This window comes from Heterocephalus glaber, unplaced genomic scaffold (genome assembly GCF_053883595.1).
Source record: "Heterocephalus glaber isolate CG9 unplaced genomic scaffold, H.glaber_assembly_v1.0 deba00001572, whole genome shotgun sequence".
NCBI lineage: Eukaryota > Metazoa > Chordata > Mammalia > Rodentia > Bathyergidae > Heterocephalus > Heterocephalus glaber.
The window spans coordinates 18,186,622-18,206,997 of record NW_028258357.1 but is presented as its reverse complement, the minus strand read 5'-3'; the positions used below and the strand labels follow the sequence as shown (position 1 = coordinate 18,206,997).

The window sequence follows — 20,376 nt, the reverse complement described above, 5'->3', positions numbered from 1 at the left end:
GATAATGTACAGCAAGCACTTTCCTAAATTTAGTACATAATTATTCAGTAAATTATAACTGACCTTAAAATATGAGTAATCGTTCCTACCACTGTTATTGTTGAATGAGATGCTTACATATAAAACCTCTAGGTCACGAAAACCTAATAGGTTATAAAAATGTTTCTGTTTCCTAAAAACATAAAACTATGGCTTTTTAGAAAATAGGAAAATTTAAATTATGGAAATTACTAAAAGATGTAGTGCACATAAATAAGAGATAAGACCACGTGTAAATGTGTCTGATTCTCCAAAACACTGTCTGACAACCCTAGGTCAAAATTCCAGCCCACCGCTCTGAACAGGGGGATTTTGAGCAATTTCTTAAACTACTGTTGAGGCTTGGTTTGCACAAGGAGGTTGGAATGAAAGGATCGGTATTGGAGGTTCTGTGGACAATGGGGTGAGATAACACCAATCCACAGTTCCTCATCTGGAACCCTGGGGGTGAGATGGTTTTAGAACTGGAAATTCCGTGGATCCTAGCACAGACTGCAGTGGAATTTACATATCGAACTCAAACCCAGCCACAATTTCCACAGCAAAATGTATGGATGGTCACACAAAGGGGAATAAATAACAACCACAAATAGTTTCACATCCATTCAGGTCAGGTTTTGCTCCAAAGTGGTGTGTACCAAACTTAAAAAAACAAGCAAACTAGTTTTCAGCATTTTGGGAGTGTGGAATTAGCAATTAGGGATGTGAATCTGCACCCATAGATGGAAAACGCTCTTGGAAGTGCTCAGAAGATGCCTGATATCATTATTACTGCAAGTGGCAGAAAACTTGATCGGCTTTCTCATGCCAGACCCTCATTTATTTCTCACATAGTCCTAGGAGGCAGATAATAGTATGCTCTCATGTTACAAATTACAAAGGATCATCCTGTGTTACTCGTTTGTAGAAGTGAAACATTTTCATTCCTACCTTCCTAAGGAGCTGAGGTTAGCACTTGAGGGGTCTGACCTCCAAGCCCATGCCATGAATCGTGATTCTCTGGGGCAGTAGCAGGTGCGAGATGCTTCGAAGACGTGATAGTCCAAGCCTTCCTCTTCCTCTGCTCTCTGTACTTGAGTTTGTCACTCCCTTCAATGCCTCTACTATGCATAACCTACAACAAGGCCTGTACGGCTCTGCCAGACCCACCCTTTCTTGTCCAGCCATTTTCCATGTTCCCACTTCTCTGTTCCTTTATTTTTAAATTTTTTTGTTTCTGGTTTTTGAGGTGATCTCGCTATGTAGCTCAGGCTGGCCTTGAACTTACTATGTAGTCCCGGCTGCCCTTGAATTTGAGGCCGTCCTCCTACCTCAGACTCCTAGTGCTGGGATGACAGGCACATGCCACCACACCTGTTTCTGTTCCTTGAATGAACTTTGCTGCTTCCAGATCAGGGCTTTTCTCATGGGCTGAGTCCTGAGACTGCAACGCTTCTCAACATAGCTATCGCCTTCCAGACCTTGAACCCTCTAATCGCCTGTCTACAAATTTTGCTGTAAGTATCGCTTCGCTTGGGAAGTCTCCTCTGGCTCCACATCCTGGGAGTCATAGTTCTAAATCTAATTACATAGGGTTTAAAACCCATCACTTACTTATGCTGCCCAGGTCTCATAGAGAGAAGACCTGTACTAGCTGCTCTCCTAGCTCCTTATTCCTCAATGTCTGTGAGCATATAACTAATAGCTTTGAGCCTCGGAATTCAAGACTTTTCTACAATGGCAAAATGGAACATATACACCATAAATGTTGCCGAAAGTAATACATTCTGCACTGACCCAGGAAATGGCTACCGGAGCGCACAATATAGAATATCTGAAAAATTCAGTTTCCATTCTCAAGCCTGACTTACCTATATAAACGAGGAGAAAAGTCAGTACATCTGACAGGAAAAAAACATTTTAGTAGTGCTGCTCTTAGGACCACAAAGTGGAAGAAGAAAAATACAGAGTGATTACAAGGAAGAAAAGAAAAGATAAAATGTAACAAAATCCTGATCCACTTCATAACTGAATGTGAGTAAAATTTCTGAGCAAATGGGATTGAAAAGAACTACAAAGTAGTAGGGACACTGATTTCATTTCTTCTTAGACTTTATGCTCCAACCTGGCCTCTGAATTCTTCTTCCATTGCTGTCCTGGTTCTCGCTACCACAGGTGTAGGAAGGTAAGCAACCTGCCCAAGACCAATCAAGGATGGGATCTGGATTCTCTAGAACTCAAGAAAATGGGTGATTTTTTTCCTCACAACTCAAGATTATGACAATTCAAGATCCCTAAGCATCACTTCTTCAGAACAAATATTTCCATAATCAAGAAATGCAGGGGCTGGGGATTTAGCTCAGTGGTTTTGCGGCCTGGTGCACAAGCTCAAGGACCTGACTTCGATTCCCTGTACAAAAAAAAAAAAAAAAAAAAAAGAAAGAAAGAAATGCAGTAGAGCTCCACCTCAGATCAATGAGATCAATGTCACATTAATCTATGGCATCCTCCAGAATAAGACAGGAAGCTTTTTACAAAGCTATAGATAATAATGTGCTAGAACAGTAGAACATGGCAAAGATAGGAAAACAGTATACAGTAACATGATGTAATGCTTTTCTTTTCAAAGCACGCCCATTCCTAGTATTTCATGGTGCTCATCACATCTCTACAAAGTACAGAGTGAATATGCAGGCAGCTTCCAACTAAAGATAAAAGTGTTCCAGAACGGTCTACCAAAGCAACGTCCACTGTCAACCGACTGTGAGGGCTTCAACAACTGCCTACCCTCTTTCTGTCCCAACTTCTTCTGCAAAATGGAATCTCAGCCTTGCTATCTCGTAAGGAAATCTGAGTATCAAATGCTGCTGTTGAGAAAAAGCTTTGCTACGTCCACTGTCAGTAAAAGATATGCCATTTCCTAAAGAACCTACCAAAATCCTGATTCTGATGATCGTTGCTTAGTAACTGTTATCAACATATGGTCTGTTTTCATGACATAAGTATTGAGACATTATAAACACTTATTACTTGGCAGACATTGTTAGGCTCTGAGGATACACCTACAAACAAGAATGATAGAAAAGAGAAAGAAGAAGAAGATAGAAGAGGTCCCAGCCTTTCTCTGGTGTTTTGGGAGGTGGGAATATCAAGAACCAGGACAAAAACAAGTAAATAAGTAAATAAATATGAAACTGTGTAATAGAGACCTCGTGGAAGGGGTTGAAGCCGTTTGGCTTTAAAGTATGTGAATTTGGATTCCTTTCTGACGGGAAGTTTTCCGTGAGAGTTTAAGAAGGGATTCTTAAACAGGAACACACGGAACAACCAGTCCAGAGGAGTCTGAGAACCCCTGAAAAGGAAAGCAAAATACTTCTGGGTAGAGCCCCCAGCGTTCAGTAGATTCTCTAAAAGACCACTATCCAAAGTGATAGAGAAGGACTCTGTGCCTACCAACGCGGTAGCCATTAATCCAATGAGGATATTAAATACTTGCACTGTGGCTAGTGATACCAAGAACTAAATTTTAAATTTTGCTTAATTTAATTAGAATTTAAGATTAAACAGCACTGACTGTCAAATTAGACAGTGCAGCTCTAAGGAGTTTGTGAGCGGAGTACTGTACACCCACGACGGGAAATTAACCCACATGATAATCGAGGTACTGTCTCACACTCCCACTTGGCTTTCTGATAGCCCTGAATAAGAGCCCAGGTTCCATCCAGTTTCTGTTGTTGGCTTTGTAGCATTTTTGAACTAGGAATCGAACCCAGAGTCTTTCATGTTAGGCAGGGGCTCTACCACTGAACTACATCCTTGGCCCTTTTTGTTTTATTTTGAGACAAGGTCTCACTACATTGTGCAGGCCAGACTCTAGACTCAGGCTAGATCCTCCTGCCTCAGCCTCCTGAATAGCTGAGATTATGGACATCAGCTCCATCCGGTTTTTTTTTTAATCCCTGGCACAATGCTGACCACAGCAAATCTTTAATAAATGTTTATTGAATTGAATGGGAAACTTGCCTTTCTGCCTTCCTGTATTTCCTAATCCATGCTTGCTTCTTGGCCAGGTGACATGGCTGCATTTGTGAAGCTGTTTGCGGTTCCGGGAGCCAGGCTTTGCTGATGCGAGTACCTCTCCCTGCCTTGGCACCGCATGGCCTTTTGCCGAGGCCTGCCCTACTTCCGCCAGGTGGGATTAACCTCTTTGACCCTCTGTGCACACCTCTTCCGTTGCACTTATCATGTGCACAATCATTTTTATGTGTCCACAGCTAATCTTCCGTGATAAACTCGAACGGTCTGAGAAACTACTTAAGCGTGAACTAGTGAGTGGGCAAACCTAGATTCAAGTTGCCTGCAGCTCCCTAGATTAGGAACTTGGGAAAGACGTTGAACTTGAACCTTCTGTTCCTTCCACTCTCACGCTGGGACTAATGGAGCGCCTGTGTCAGAAGTCTAGGATGGACTCAGACAAAGAATGGGAACTCTGTAGTTTCTGACATAATACAAGCATTTGGTACGTTTTTGTTATTATTGTGGTTAATCTGTAAATTCTTTGGGGAAAATATAATATTCCCTTGTTATCATTCCTGGCACCTGACACAATGTCTGACATGGTAAAAGTTTAATAAATGTGTGTTAAATTGAAGGGGAAGGGAGATTTGCTTTCCCAGTCTTCCAATTAATTTCCCTCTCTAAATACAGTGCCAGTCACTGTGAAATGTCCCGGTAAACATGATAGCATGCCTCCCAGTCTGTGGTTGAAAATACCTTCCTAATGGGCGTAATCATAAAGACAGTCAAATTTCTTTTCTGTGGAAATTTTAAAAGGTGAGTTTCTGTTTTGAGAAAAATATTAAAATAATATTTATAATGTGCTGTCTTTTAATTACAATAGACATTTTAATTCAGAGAAAATAAATACCCTAAACTGAAAAGTTTTCACATACCTGATTTGCCATAGGCTGTTGGGACAAGTCTGATATGAAGATAGTTCATTAAATTCACATTGCTTTTGTTTTCTATTTATTGCTTTTTACTACATCATACAATTTGAAATGTTTTGTATCATAGCTCTTTTTTGTATTTTTATGGGATATTTAAAAAATATTATATATTAAAATGTTTTTAAATATTTAATTTTAGTATTTGATAAAAAATTTAAATATCTCTATATTTTATAAAATATATTTTATATTCTAACACATCTTTACCTATGTACCTGAAACAAAATTTTCATGAAATAACATCTATCTTTATTTCTTGAGAGGCACACTATTTCTATTCTACTCTGTTCTATTTCAGCTTATCTTTTTTTTTCCTTTTTAATTTTTCATTTTTATTAGCCCATGTTTGCAGTGTATAATGCTTACATTCATTGTAGGGAATTGGTTCATGTACATAACTCTATTTCAATTTATAATGCTGGGCACAAGCCACTAGGTAGGCTGCATGAACCACTGAGGTCTGAGACTCATCATTTTAAAAATATAGCATTAAATAATGTACTTTTGGTGTTTTTAGTATCCATGGATGTTAACATTAACATTTGATTTCACTCAAAAGAATGATGTTAATCTGACCTCATATCCCGTAAAGAATGTTAGGGAACATAGATTTGGATTTAATCCCGGTAGGATTCTCACCTGTTTAGAACCCTATAAAAATCACCCCAGCCCAGGCTTTCCCCTCAGTCTTCTCCATCCGACTGAGCCCTCTCTGACAGAGATCTCAGAGCCATGCTGCTGTAATCTCAAACAGAAGACCCCAGCGCTCTCTGTCCAACTACAGAAGCGCAACCGAGACCACCGTGCACACGGTCCTACCTTCAGCAGCCTTCGGACTCATCATTTCTGTGACAAATCCTGGCGACGGGTGGCTGTGGTGAGGACTGATTTGAATTGGAGTCTCTAACCCTTGAACCTGCATTACCATCCTTAGCTTATTCACAGCAACAGAAAATGAGACTAGGTGAGAAGTGAGAGAAGGCCAGAGGTTGTGTGGTTTACTGATTAACTTCATTACAGAGCAGAATATTTGTGAATGTTTATGAGAACAGTCCTCCTTGCCAAAGTGCCTCGTAAGCTAGAAACCAGGCTCTTAGATAAATATTCTCAGGGAGCACTCTCCCAGCTTAAGAACCCATAGAGGACAGGTTTCTGCTCCATGGCTCTACAACTGTATTTGGAGGTCAAGTGCCATGCTCCAGGTCTTGACATTTGCAAGAGAATGGCATCACTCTGTACTGTCAGGAAGCATTAAAACATAATGCTTAAGGGTAAGCGGTCTGGAAGCCTACTGATCAGGCCAACTGGGTTCGCATCCAGTCTTGTGCCTTGAAGTGTGTGCCACCCCACCCCTAAAATTCACATGTACCTCACAAAGTGACCTTCTTTGGGCAATCAAATTCAAATGAGGACTAGGTGGAGCCCTAAATCAGTCTGACTCATCTCCTTATAAAAAGGAGGAGTAGAGACCCAGACAGACACACGTGGAGAGAAGGTGATAGAAAAATACACATACGTGTAAATACCAAATAGTTTCTCTAGTGTGAGAAACTGAAAGTGTAAATAAGGATGAAAATGATTCAAATGAATAATTGATAATTTGAAATAGGAAGAAAAGGTCCAAAGGGGTGGGGTGGTGGGAGGGGAAGGGGAAAGGAAAGAAGGGAAAGGAAAAATTATGAGAAAAGAAAAAAATGGAAACAAAGTCTATGTAAACAGGAAAGGGTGGAGGGGGTAAAGGGTGCACAGGGAATGGGGAAAAAATAAGAACCAAGATACATCATGTACAGGTACAAGCACTCAATGATAAATGTAAACGTATTGTATACCTAAAATGTACCAATAAAAGAACTGAAGGAGAGAAAGAAAGAAAGAAAGAAAGAAAGAAAGAGAGAGAGAGAGAGAGAGAAAGAAAGAAAGAGGGAGAGAGAAAACAGCTTGGACAAGCCAAGGAGGGGCACATAGAAAAGATTCTTCTCTTGAAGCCCTTAACAGGAACCGACTCTGCTGACATGTGATTTTAGGCTTCTGGCCTCCAGAACTATGACATGATGCATTTTTGTTGTTAAAGCTACCGACTCTACTGTTACAACAGCCCTAGCAAGCTAATACATCCAGGCTTTCTTGATATTTGCTAGTTCTGTGGACCATGAACAAACTCATGAACCATTTTCTGCCTTGATTTACTCATCTGTAAAAATGGAGCTGATAATTATGCCAACTGATAGTTATATATGGATTAAACAGAAATAAGTATTTAGAAAATGTTGAGCACAAAGGGTGACCACCCATCACTGATGTTATGATTACTCAGTTTGGACTCATACTGTGGTGTGGGTGGCTTATTGAATAGAGATAATTCTATTGTTTTATCTTGTAGCATAATGTCTGGATATCAAGCATTAGTCTGCTGTTGTTTGCTTGCTTGTTTGTTTGTTTGTTTGGGGAAAGAGAGAGCTTTAGAAGGAGACTTAGTACATCCAGTGTTGAGCTCAGGCATAACACAGCATTGTGTAACCCTAGGCACGTTTCCTCACTCCCGTGGGCCCCATTTGTCTACACTAACAGATGCTAGAACACAGATAATAACTGCGCCCTACATTTTCTCTTAGGCCCGTTGTAAAGATAAAATGAGATAGTAAATAGGAAAGCAGCTTTTAGAGGCAAGGTGACATATGTGTGTAATAATTGCCAAGGCCTCTCTCCAGCCTTACAAGCACACGAAGCGGATCCATGGCATGAGCTCACTGGCTCATCACTCGCCCTTTGTGGAAGGCATGATTTGTGAGGTCCACTGTCTCCACCCCTCTTTTGCAGAGCAGGCAAAGCAGCTCAGTGTTTGGTGCACAGTAGGAGATGAACCTCCTGACCTGTGACTCAAAATGTCGTGACTGGGAAATTAAGACACACTTGCCCTAGTTGCCGAAAAAGAGGAAAAGGGGGTGGTCTGTGGGGTACTTCAGCTGGGGTGCCAAATCAAGGGTCACCGTCTCAAAACTCTTCTCTGCTTCTTTGGACCTCATTCTCCTCACCTCATCATCCCCAAACTACCCCTACCCCAAGAGGAGCTTGGGCAGAAGAGCTACTAAAAGGATGTGAACCAAGACAAGCCATCTCTAAATTCTCTATTTCGAGAATTCTCCACTGAATTTTTCACTGGGTGATGTAAACAGGCATGCGTGTTGCCTTCTGAAACATCACATTAGATAAGGAAGGAGCAGGATCATTCAGTGCATCCAGAGAACCTCTGTGGCTGTGAAACTCATACAGAATGTTCTCATGAGACCGTTTGGATCCCTTTGCTTCTCCCTGAAAAGATCCACCGCCTCATGTTATTTTTGTCTTCTAAATACACATTTTTTTTTTCCTGCAGATCTCTGCTTTCTGAAACAGTAGCCACTAGCTGTCTATGGTTATGAAAACTTAAGTTAGAATCAATTCCCCAATCACACTGGTCATATTAAAGTGTTTGGTGATCACGTGTGCCCTGGACATAGTAGATCCAGAACATGTCCATCGTCACAGATCATTTGACGGGACAGCACTCTTGCAGATGGGGCCTGGGTGCAGTGGGAATAATTGATAATTGAGCATCAGCTCTGAAGGCATGAAAGAAGGAAAGTCCCAGCCCAAAGGCTGGCAATGCCCTTCCGAGCACAATCCTTGAGAAGAGCCGAGACCAACAGGCTCTGATACAGTCTCACCGGAAAGACTTTGTCCGTTGAGAAGATGAACGGAAGTGTTCTCTTAGCCCAGAGCTTTAAACATTCAAGTCTGATTTCTTGTCCTGATTATATCTCAGTGGCCTGTTTACTGTTTATGGAATGTTGAACAGATTATTTTACATGTTTAAATATCCATGTTTTTCAGCATAAAGGGAGAATAGTGATGGTATCTACCACATAGAAGTGTTGTGAGAATTACTATCACTAGTAGATAGAGCACAGACCCTTATGATGGGCCTGTATCTCTTCTGAGCACCATAAAAGCAAGTAAATTGTGAAATGATAAAGAATTTGCCTAAGACCACAGATGAAATGGCAGAATTGGGATGGAACCAGTAAATCTGCTAACAAATCTAAAACGTACTTTGTGTGATGTTTGACACATGGAAAGCACTGAAGAAATGGCTATCGTCACAATTCTTTTTATCACTGTAAGTATGAATTTTGTGATCTGATTTATAATCAACCTTTCTCACCCTGAGAAGCTGTCTCTTAGCCTGCCAGGTTGAGAGTTTAGCCCTAGAATGCACTGGAATCTCCCACCACCTGGCCAACTTGTCTGTAGCTCTCTGTTTTGCTGCAGGCCTCGACCGAACTACGCATGCCCTATCTGAAAGTAGCAGTGAGCTGTTCTGTAATAAGGAAAGGTTTCTTCAATATCTCTTTCCTTTCTCATTCTGTACTCCACTATCAAGAGTACCAGATCTCAGGCTCCTTGGGAAAACAAAACTCAAAGCCCCAGCAAATTAACAAAAACCTTAGAGAATGCTTACAGTTGTGGAAGAGATATGGACAAGAACCAATAGTGACAAAATATTTCAAGTATGCTTCTTTGAAGAAAAAGCTCCATTTTGTCTGAGCAAGTGGTAACTTTCCATATTCTGGAAACTTTCAGCTTTAATTCACCCAATAAGTCAGAACTGCCTTTTTTGAGTTGAACTCGGAGAGATGGAAAAATACTTAAAATCAAATGTCAGAAATATTCTACAAAACTTCATTTTAAAACTTTTAATTGCATTTAAAAGCATCTGGATGATTCTGAAACATCTGGAAGATTCTCTTCACGTAAGCATAGGCGAGAACCAGATTTTAAATCAAATATCTTCTGGTAAAAATACAGCACATCCAGAGAAAATGGGCATAAGCTAAGTGACATATAAAACAATACGAAACGGCCAAATAAAATGGAATGTAAGTGAATAAGATTATATGGATCTGCCTTCTGCTACTGGGTGGGCCTCATTCTAAGTGGAGCTTTGGAAAAACCATTAGATACAATAATAAAAATGTGGATTCAAAAGCTGTTGTGGCAACAATCATGCCAAGATGAGATGGAGAACATGTTTCCTTCCTTAGGATGCCCAGAAATTTATTTACGTGTTAATTTTTGTTGGCTCTTTGAAAATTTTTTCCACTCAACAATGATAAGATAAACAGTACTTCCTTTTTCCAATGAGTGGATTAACGTCTATAATTTCAACCATTTAAAATGAAACAAGTGCTTCTTAAATTCTGGGTTCATTGTAACGTTTTGGAATACCCTGGAGTTTACAGAGCTACGTCCCATTTGTTCCTCCCAATAAGCTGTGGAGTATCCTTATCCCTCCATTTCACAGGGAGAAAACCGAGCATGTCACTGGATTCTGAGACTTCATTTCTTTTAATTTCATTTCTTTTTTTCCACTCACATTCAGTGAAATTTTCCCACCATCACTGACGTGAGTAAATCCAGAGACTCATCCTAGGAATGCTGGGCGTGGGAACATAAGACTGAACCTTCTCTTCCTTATTCTGACTTGTTATTTGAATGCTGCACCTATCAGTCTTTAAAGTTCTGTGATTTTTTTCATTTTTAAACTACAATTTACTAAAATGCAATATAGATTGTTAGTCACTATATCTAACTGCGGGAAGCTGTGGACTTTGCCATCATTGCTTTTTATTGTGCACTAATTACATAAAACCTTGCCTTCATTCATCAGAGATGCCTTTTTTAAGCCACTAAATTAATATTTGACCAGGTTTCTCAGCTGGCAGGTTTTCCCAAAGGAAGAGAGACTTATCCCTGAGGTCAGCATGTCCTTCCATTCCAAGTCTTCCGTGTGGATTCAGTTACGCATGGGCTAGATTCTATCTGGATTTGCCAGGGCAGCAGAATTAATTACAGCACCTCAAGGAGGTGAACCCAGCCCCCTCTCTGCCTCTCCAGTTTGTCTAAGGTTTTTGCTCCTTTCTCTGGTGATGATGTCACAACCTTGAGCTGTAGCTGAGGCATCTCAGTGCCGACACGGCAGCCTCTCAAGAGCGTGCCACGTGCCTTTTGCCTTCTCTACAGAACTTCTCCAACACCGCAGGAGACTGCTCCACTTGAGCACAGGGCCAGTCCAGAAGCGCAGGACAGTCGGTGCCCACAGGATGGCCCCGGCCAGAGGGAACCAAAGACCAGTCACTAAGTGCTCCAGTCACCCAGCTTCCCCCTGACAATTCTCTATGCTGCTCTCAGGGTTGCCTACCCATCTTGAGCTCAGCAGTGCTCTAGATGGCTCACTTCCTCCCACCTCCCCATCTCACTGCCCGCCCCCCCCCCCGCATCTGCTTCCCATCACTTCTGCCATAAACTGCCCGCACAAACCCTTCCCTCAGGCTCTGCTTTTTGGAGTAACCATTTACGTGGGTAGAGATATTCTCCTTCACCTTGGGCAAAGCCTCTGGGAAATGAAGAGTTCACGGCTATTTCTAGAAGAAGCTGAGCGTTTATCACCGAAAAGGTCATTAATGTCTCCAGCACCCATTAGTGTGGGCTCATCAGTGTTTGTCTTCAATACAGGTCACCTTCCCCAGGCCTTCAAGTTGGGATTTAATTGTGGTCTCTATAATAACATGCAAGGAGAGGGACCTCCCTGCGTTTTGGCCTGAAACAATTTAACAAGTGATGTGCCAGGTGAGTACCACTGACTTGCTACTTCCGACATGAACAACTATAGCAATTCGTGAGCTACAGTGGTAAAACTAGATGCGGTCCTAGAATTCCCAGCCTAATAATCTCATTTCACCAATTGAATGAGTTGTTCAAGACTGCATTGACGTTTAGTGGAAAAGCAGGGTCCAGAGCCAGTTCTCTAGACTTTCTACTGCCCTAAATAAAAATGGGAAGACAAAGCCCTTACAAGTCCATTCCAGACTTTGGGCCTTTGCACTTGCTTTTCCCTTCTCCTGGAATGTTCTTGACTACTGGTTTTCTGTCTCAGCTCAAGTGCCAGCTCCTCAGAATCCTTTCCTGTCCACGCCAGTTAGGACAGCCCATCCCTCCAGCTACTGTGACATCACCTTATTTTGTTTTTGTAGGATTTCTCACAACCTGATATGATTTTGTTCATTCATGTATTTATGTCTTTATTGTGAGTCCACCCTCTGTCTTTTTCTCTGCTTTATTCCAACGTCCAGCTTACTGTGAGTGTTCAACATCTGAATGGGAGAAACGACAGGGATCTTGAATGCTCTGCCATAAATACCACTTGTGCTTATTTCAACACAATTGCTGTCCTTGAGAATACAGAACATTGGAGGAGAGTCTAGCTTTCTGGCTAGTTGAATCCATAGGTTAACTCTTCTGAATTTCTGGTATAGTTTAAGGTCCAGGAGTGCTGAGTTTGGCCTGTAGGCTATTCATCCATGGCCACAATGTTTCTCCTGATAGGTTCCACCAAAATCTCAGGGAATCCATCCATGTAGAATCCATCTGTGTCATCAGGACACACAGGAAGACAAAGAAGAGGAATGAAGGAATCAATTTTCTTCATCCTCCCCTGTGACCTACTTTAAGCCCAGGTGTGTTGAGTACAGTGAGCCTGAAGCCATGAAATTTTAAAAGAATCTAAGGCCCAGCTCTAGAGCTTAGTAGGGAAAAGGAGGAGTCACACATGGTTCCGATTTCCTTACTAGAAGAGGGGAGTGAAAAACTGCTAGCTAAGAATAACAGCTGTGCATTACAGCTCATGTACCTCGTGCTATACATTCCCAGAAACTTTCAATGTCGTATTAAGAATCCTGATAAGAATGCAAACTAGCCAGAGAGAGCTAGACACACATATGGACAGCACAGTCACAGGGCATCCTTAACAATCGCTTTGTAGGTGCTTCTATCCTAACAGTACCTTTGCAGCCATTTTTGTTCACTGACATCTTTTTCACCTCATGTCTGCTAGGGTCACCCTCATACATTTACTTACAGCTAGGACAATTTGCAGGAGAAACTCTTATAGTCCCACGTACAAAATGGATCTGAGTACCTTAGGAGATTAGGAGATTTCAACACGCAAGACAGTTTTTATTTGTAAAATGATCTAAAGTGGAGTTTTCCTTAGTCTATGATATGTGCCAGTAGTCCTAATTAGTCTGTGAGTTCTGACTGGTAAAGTGTTATAAAGATGTCTATATATTTATCTACAGACTAGAAGGGCAGACCAGAAGCAAATGGTCAAGGACCTGAACATGAAGGCAGGGACTCCTGCTGCCCTCAACTGTGTCCACAGGATGAAGAAAAGCCAACCAGAAGAAACAAGGTGCAGTGAGAATCCGTGAGAACTGGATTTCATAAATAATTACTGCAGTTTTTGATCTCTCTGAGAGTTACTAATCAACATCTCTTTTCTCCCCCCGCAAACCTGTTTTTCCCATTCCTTTCTATTATTTATGATTGGGTTGTTATTTATCAAGTATGTACAAGGATTAATGAAACATGTTCAATACCCTTAAATGCTCTTATACTGCACTGGGGCAAGTAGACATATAAATAATATATTACAAATACTGACTCCCTCCTTGGAAATTATCTGATAAACCGTTACACACTAAAGTAGTGATGACTAGTAGTTAATAGTATAAGCTATAATGAATGTCTTCTAGGGATATTGGAAACCAAATAAGAGATCATATCCCAACACATTGAACTTGGTGGGGTTTCCAGTGTTTGCATTTTCCCCATTATAGTTTAGCATGGTCCACATATTAATGTCAGAAGGGAACTGGGACCATCCTAACCTTGCAGCAGGGTTTTTACTCAGAAGGGAATCCTTTTAGAAGTGGCAGGAGGGCTCCCTGCCCCACCTAAAATATTGTTGCTTTTTGATTCTTTAGTTAATGTTCTCAATTTAAACTCTTTATAATGAGATATTTTTTATAAATGTATAAAGTGGAGCAATATATCATTTTATGGCATCATCTGGTTACAGATCTACTGAAAACAACTAAGTACAATTTGTTCTTAATCCAGTTGAGTGACTAATCTTGACCCTGTGCCATAGATCCCCAGCAGTAAGGGATAAGAAACTACACAAGAGCTGAATCCTAAGTAATCTCAGCCTTTAATAGGTACAATATTAAACCATAAGAATCATGGTTTCATATTTTAGTACCTGCTATAATAATACCCTATATAATAGTACCCTAGAGCTGGAATCAGCTTTGACTTGGAGCTCAGTTAATTATCTAGCTTTGTGGCCTTGGGAAAGTCACAAAGCTCTTGGTGTCTTGCAGTCCTCATTTATTAAAAAGAGAGAGAGAGAGAGAGAGAGGGAGAGAGAGAGATGGATCATTCGGTTCAGTGAATCCAAGGTCCAATCTGTCTCTAGCCTGTCAGAGTAGCTTACATTTATTGAGTACTTAGAGCAAACGAAAATATTTTCTTGACTCTCTGTTGGACTCATTATCTATGTGTTTCTCTTCTGTGTTTCCAAGTGATAATTTGCTTTTATTGATATTCACATCAGTTTGATAACTTACCAAATAAATTTTCAGAAAGGGAAAATTCATCCATGGCCGGTAAGTGGGAGTGTTCAATGAGATTCATTCTTGATCCCATACAAACTTCTCAATTTGAGAATGCACTTCTGTTAAGACGGTATTCAAATAAAAACCCTGAAAGGAACATAAATAAGCAGAGTTCATAGCAGCAGCATAGACGGGGCATTGGTTAAAAGGGATAGAGAAGGAGGGAGCAAGTTAATTTACAAAAGTACAAAATAGCTCTTTGGTAGACATTTTGCCACAGTCCTTCTGCATGTGTCTTTTCTCAATATGTATCATGTTTACACCTTATTTGGACTTTAAAATGTCCAAATATGTGGTTTCAGAAGAGATGCTCTTTAATTTATCTGTGAAAACGCCATATGTTTTCATTTAAATTTCAGTACTTGGGAAATGTGCACAAGATAGAACACTTTGGTTATATATTTCTTTTATAGGTAGAAAGAAAAACAGAAATGAATATAAAGGCTTTGATTTAAAATGAGATGAGCCCATGATTTATTATCTTAAATTTTATCAGAAAGTTAAACAGGTCTGTGTAAATACATGGTATTTTAAAGATACTTCTTGTTGGAATTATTTTGACTATGCATTATGTCAACAGATCAAAAATTCAACGAATGTTCCCCCAAGATCTTTACTTTTCTGCCTTCTAGGGAAATTTTCAGAGATTTGGATTTTAACTGTCTTGTCTACCTTGGTTGTACATTGGTGTAAGATTAAAAGAGGTGATAGAAGAAAGAAAGATAATGGTAAATCTCACCAAAATGTCTGAAGTTTCATCCTGAAGAAATTTCCAGAATAAATCCAAGGCAAAGTTCACTTTGAGCTATACCTCTGAGTCTTCTTCTTTTCTTTTCTTTTTCCACAACGTTTCCTCCTTCCCAAAGAAGGAACTTGAAAGGCTGAATAATAAAAAGGAATGCTATCCGAACTCATTTCCCCAAGCTGTTTTCTGTAGATGATTTCTAAATCTTTATATTCTGTCTTCACCAAGATAGCATTTTGTTTGTAAATAAATATTTATATTTGCTACCCAGGAAGAGGATATCAAGGTTTTGTTGGACGAATATTTATTTCATTCAAGTTTACCCAGTATTTGTTCTCTCCCCTCACGCACCAAATGTGCCAGCTCAAGTATAAATGAGTTTCATACATATTTGGCTGCTAGTAAAATAGTCCACCAGAAGCCAGTAGGCTTCATTCATTCCCTTCCAACAAATGTTTATTGACCAACTGTTCTACAGTAACCCTGTGTTAGATTTCTACAAAAGTACAAAATAGCTCTTTGGTAGACATTTTGCCACCGTCTTTCTGCATGTGTCTTTTCTCAAGATTTATCATGTTTACACCTTATTTGGACTTTAAAATGTCCAAATATATGGTTTCAGAAGAGAAAAAATGGTGACGATAAAAAATATCCATGACCCATAATGTCAAGCTTGGTGAGGAACACAGGCATCAAAAAATAATCACATACTCAGATGATGACAGACCATCATGAAAGGTGTTTATAAGGGCAAAAAGCAGGATGCTTATTATGTTTTGGACCTAAAAGTATTTCCCCAAAGCTATGTGCTTGGAGCTTAATTGCCCAATTGGGATTTTAGAAGGTGATTGGATCATAGGGGTCTAACTTCATCAGTGGATGAATCACTGATGGATTCATAATATGATGGCCGTATTGGGAAGTGGTGACATCTTAGGAGTGGGACCTAGTTAAAGGGTGTGACCCTAGGGACTGTGTTGTGACCCCAACCTCTTCCTCTCTGGCTCTTTCCCTCTCTGATTCCTGGTTGCCATGAGGTGAGCACCACACTTCTGTCACACCCTTTCTCCGCTGTCACAGGCCTAAAAGCGATGGAGCCAGCCAACCACAGGCTGAAACTGTGAGCTAAAATGAATCTTTGCTCCTTTGAGTTGTTTTTGTCAGGTATTTTGTCCCAGTGACAGAAAGCTGACTAGCTCAGTGCTCTAAGATGGAGATTTGATGTGAAGAGCTAGGGTGTCAATGGAAAGGGAAGTAACTGCAGGAAGACATAGTTTCGAGAGCGATTTTTGAAAGTGAGCAATACCACAGCACATCTCAAGACACTAGAGAAGGAAGTGAGGAAGCAAGAATACAGGCGTCCTGGGAAGGGACACGAACTGACCCCCTGTGGCTGTACAGACGTAACTGGGTCCATTTGGTGAGCAACAGCTGTGTGACTTTGACCTCAGATTTCTCTCCGTGCTTTCTTTTTCTCACCTCTATGATTTTTTAAGAGGCAGGTTTCAGCTACGTTTCCCAGGTAGCCTTGAATTCCTGGCTTCAAGTGATCCTCTTAGCCACCAAAGTGGCTGGGATGCAGGTGTGCACCACTGCACCCAGCATCCGTCACTTTAACCTGAAACAATATGCATGGAACTCCCCTTTTCCTCTGCCATCTATTACAATTCTCTAATGTTTTCTAGGAATACTCATCTCCATTTTGGATTCTTGTAATAGATTTTCCTATATATGTTCATATGCACTTGGCACCCTGAATTCCAGTCCCTGGCAGACAATAGGTCTTACTTATCTGTATTTACTGTTTCTTGCCTAGTTCTGTCAAATTTCATGACATCCAGCATGCTTTCCCTAGAAAAATGACACAGGCATTTCATTCTTCTACTGGCACAAATATTAGGACATAATTGATCACTTGCTCACTCAACTGAAAGTCCAACTCTTCTAATTCCGCACCATTTTTTTGATTATTGTCCATAGCTGGAGATCCACCATGTTGGTGCTCCTGAATAGCTAGCAACTGAGCTCTCTAGATGCACACCATTAGCAGAGCCCAGCCAAACCAGGTTCACAGGATTCACAGTTCCCGAAGGACTTTTTAAAAAGGAAACTCTTCAATTTTTGGCAACACAAGTACCTGGTATTTGGGTCTGTTTTGTGTTTGCAGTAACAAATTCCTGAGGCCGGGTAATTTCTCATGATTCTGGTGGCAGGAACGTGGACTAGGATCCGGGAAGGGCCTCCCTGGCTGCATCACAACATGGCAGAGAATTGGAATAGGGAAAGACACATACAGAAGAGGTCAAGGACGAGGACTGACCTCGCTTGGTAACAACTTGCTCTTGAGAAAACAAATCCACTTTGCTGACAAGCATTAATCCCTTCTGAATGTGGTGTCCCACATGATCTAATCACCTTCCACTGGACTCCACTTCTGCGCAGTTCCACCAGCTCTCATCATTGACACACTGGGAGCAAAGCCTCCAGCACAGGAACCTTTGGAGAACACACTGACATCACACCCAAATGCAGCACCTGGTACGCAATTCAAACCGTACCCTACAAAGTCAGTCTGCCATATCCATATCAAAATATAATTACAATGGCCAATTTCTTGTGTATTCTTCCAACACTGTGCTTACCCTTTAGGTCAAAGGGGCCTTTAACTACTATATATGAAACCAGAGTCTGGCAAATTACTACCTGCAGGCCCAAACTGGCCTGCTGCCTGTTATTGCATAGCCTATGAACTTAGAATGGTTTTACATTTTTAAATGGTTGCAAAAATCAAAATAATATTTCCTGACATCCAAAATTTAAAATTTAGCATCCATGAGGAAAGTTTTACTGGCACACCGCCATTTTTTATGGAACGCTTGTGACTCCCTTCTCCCTACAACTGGCAGAGTTCAGTAGTTGCAACACAAGATTGCATGCCTCACAAAACCAAAAGTATTTAGTCTTTAGCCTTTTGGAGAAAAAGTATGTTAATCCCTGCCTTATTCAAGGATTCAAAAGAATCAAAGTAATATGATAGGTAAACAATCAATGTATGCAATGATTACTGTGAGAACATAAATCTACTTAATCATATACATTTCATAACAGTATGGTCTCCTTTATTTCTGACAGAGCTCCTTGTTGGGATTAGTAACTTTAGGCTATTTGTTGAGTATACAGTGTATACAGTATACTATACTGTACTATCCAGTACTGTACTATTTACAGTATACTGTACTATATAGTATCCATATACAGTAATACCTCACTTGGTTCACAAACACTTCTGTTCTGCCAGACCTTAACCCTGGAGTCTTTAAATCATCTGTTCCATAAAAAGAGGCATTTTATAGGTTACAAATAAGCAATGCTTATTCACAACACTAATGGCCTTTAACTAGTTTCCCTCACTTTGCTTTTTAAAACAAGTTTTAGAAACAACATGCTCCTTCAACACATTTTGGGGGTTGACTTCTAAAGTTTTTCACCAAAAACTAAAACAGCTGCAATGGATGTAGTTTCTGACATATTATAAAATGTGACATTTTTACATGTTGCTGCATCAATTAGCAGCAATTAAATCTGAATACCACAGCAATTTAATATTCTTCCTCATCTTTTTAAGAAATACATGGAGATCTTTAAAACAGCTGGAAACTTTTTAAATCATTCCTGTTTTTCCTGTATTCACATTTCACTCCACTTCACAGCAGAATTTTATCCTAATATAGCATAGTTCTGTGCTTGAGAGTCCATTACTGATCATTCTGTCATCATTTTTCTACCACTGAAATACTTACGTAAATTTTAATTTGTAAAAAAAAATCTAAAGACCTTAAAATTTAAATACTTGGCTTTTTCTGGATTGAGTTGATTGCTAGTTGTTGTCAGTAAGTGCTCACTTGATCAGAACTACACCTCACCCATTCATTAGACCGGCCCTGTGTGGATGGCTCATCCTCCATGAGACCAGCACGGGTGGAGAACCCAGTCTCAAAGAAGAGGAAATGCAGGTCTAAAAGAAAGACATCAGGGCTGGGGATTTAGCTCAGTGGTTCCGGCACCTGGCTCGCAAGTGCAAGGTCCCAAGTTCAATCCCCGGTACCAAAAAGAAAATAAAAAAATTTTTTAAAAGTAAAAGGAAGACACTACCACCAGCCAGGCAACAGCCATAGGCAGCAGTTGGCAGAGCACAGGCATCAGAGGAGGCGAACCTCCTGAGACAGAGAGCTCAAAGCTCTGCTTAAAGAATAAACGGAATGGCTTCAGACCAGTGCCTAAGAAACCCCCAGAGGTAGTAACAAAAGCCCAAATAGGAAGCCACCATTTCCATTCAGGAGAATCCGTGGTGTACATGTGTGTGTTAGCTAGAAAAGATGAAGTTCAGAATCAGAGCAGGCGAAGAAATATCCAAATTTACACACAAGCCCTTTCCTGTCTTCTCCTTCAATTCCCCATCCCCACTGCTGCCCTGGAGGTGGGGCCGGGGCGAATCCAGAATGGGTTCACCACTTAATCATGCTCAATTAGTAGTTTAGTTAACTAGTCCCAACTTTAACAATTCTTTCATGCACTATTTTTCTGAAAAGTTGTTAAAATTTGTTTCTTAAATGAAGAAAGAATCATTGAAAAGTTAATCAGCAATGCAGAAAATCATTAAAAATGCCCAAATTGCATTCTATCATTTTTTTCAACTTCCACACCCATCAGCAGTGACTCAGCCCACCTTTGTCACCACACCTGCATTGGGACCACCCACTTTCACTGTGGACAGTCTTCTCTGATGGCCAGATGAAAAATCCTATCTTGTTGTTCTAAGTTGCCTCTCTTTAACCAGGCACACCTCTGGTCCCTGCTACTTGGGAGGGTCAGGCAGGAAGGAGGATTACAAGTTCAAGCCCAGTGTAGGCAACTTAGTAAGACCCTGTTTCAAATAAAAACTAAAAAGGGTGGAGGTGTGGCTCAGTGGTAGAACACTTGGTTAGCATGGGCCCAGTTCCCAGCACTACACATACACACACACACACACACACACAAAATGCATCTCTTT

At 40.6% G+C, this 20,376-nt stretch overlaps 1 protein-coding gene and 1 long non-coding RNA gene across 8 annotated transcripts in view; one reads left to right on the top strand and one right to left on the bottom strand.

Moving 5' to 3' along the window:
• Window positions 1–20,376, bottom strand: part of Nr1h4 (nuclear receptor subfamily 1 group H member 4) — an 81,916-nt gene that overhangs the window by 47,544 nt on the left and 13,996 nt on the right. For 3 of the 7 annotated variants that reach the window (XM_087192667.1, XM_004844869.4, XM_087192668.1), the window contains exons 1-2: window positions 15,321–15,462; window positions 14,534–14,668 (exon numbers count right to left, since the gene is read on the bottom strand). In XM_087192667.1, coding sequence (XP_087048793.1) covers window positions 14,534–14,612 — 79 coding nt within the window. In that variant the 5' untranslated portion in view covers window positions 14,613–14,668; window positions 15,321–15,462. Of the gene's footprint in view, window positions 1–5,846; window positions 6,175–14,533; window positions 14,669–15,320; window positions 15,463–20,376 lie in introns of those variants that run through there. The other 4 variants (XM_087192669.1, XM_013072276.3, XM_004844863.4 and 1 more) reach the window with 3 other exon arrangements.
• On the top strand, window positions 11,434–15,337 carry LOC147823605 (uncharacterized). Its single transcript, XR_015443556.1, has 3 exons — window positions 11,434–11,693; window positions 13,202–13,314; window positions 15,214–15,337. It is a non-coding gene; the product is annotated as an uncharacterized LOC147823605 (long non-coding RNA).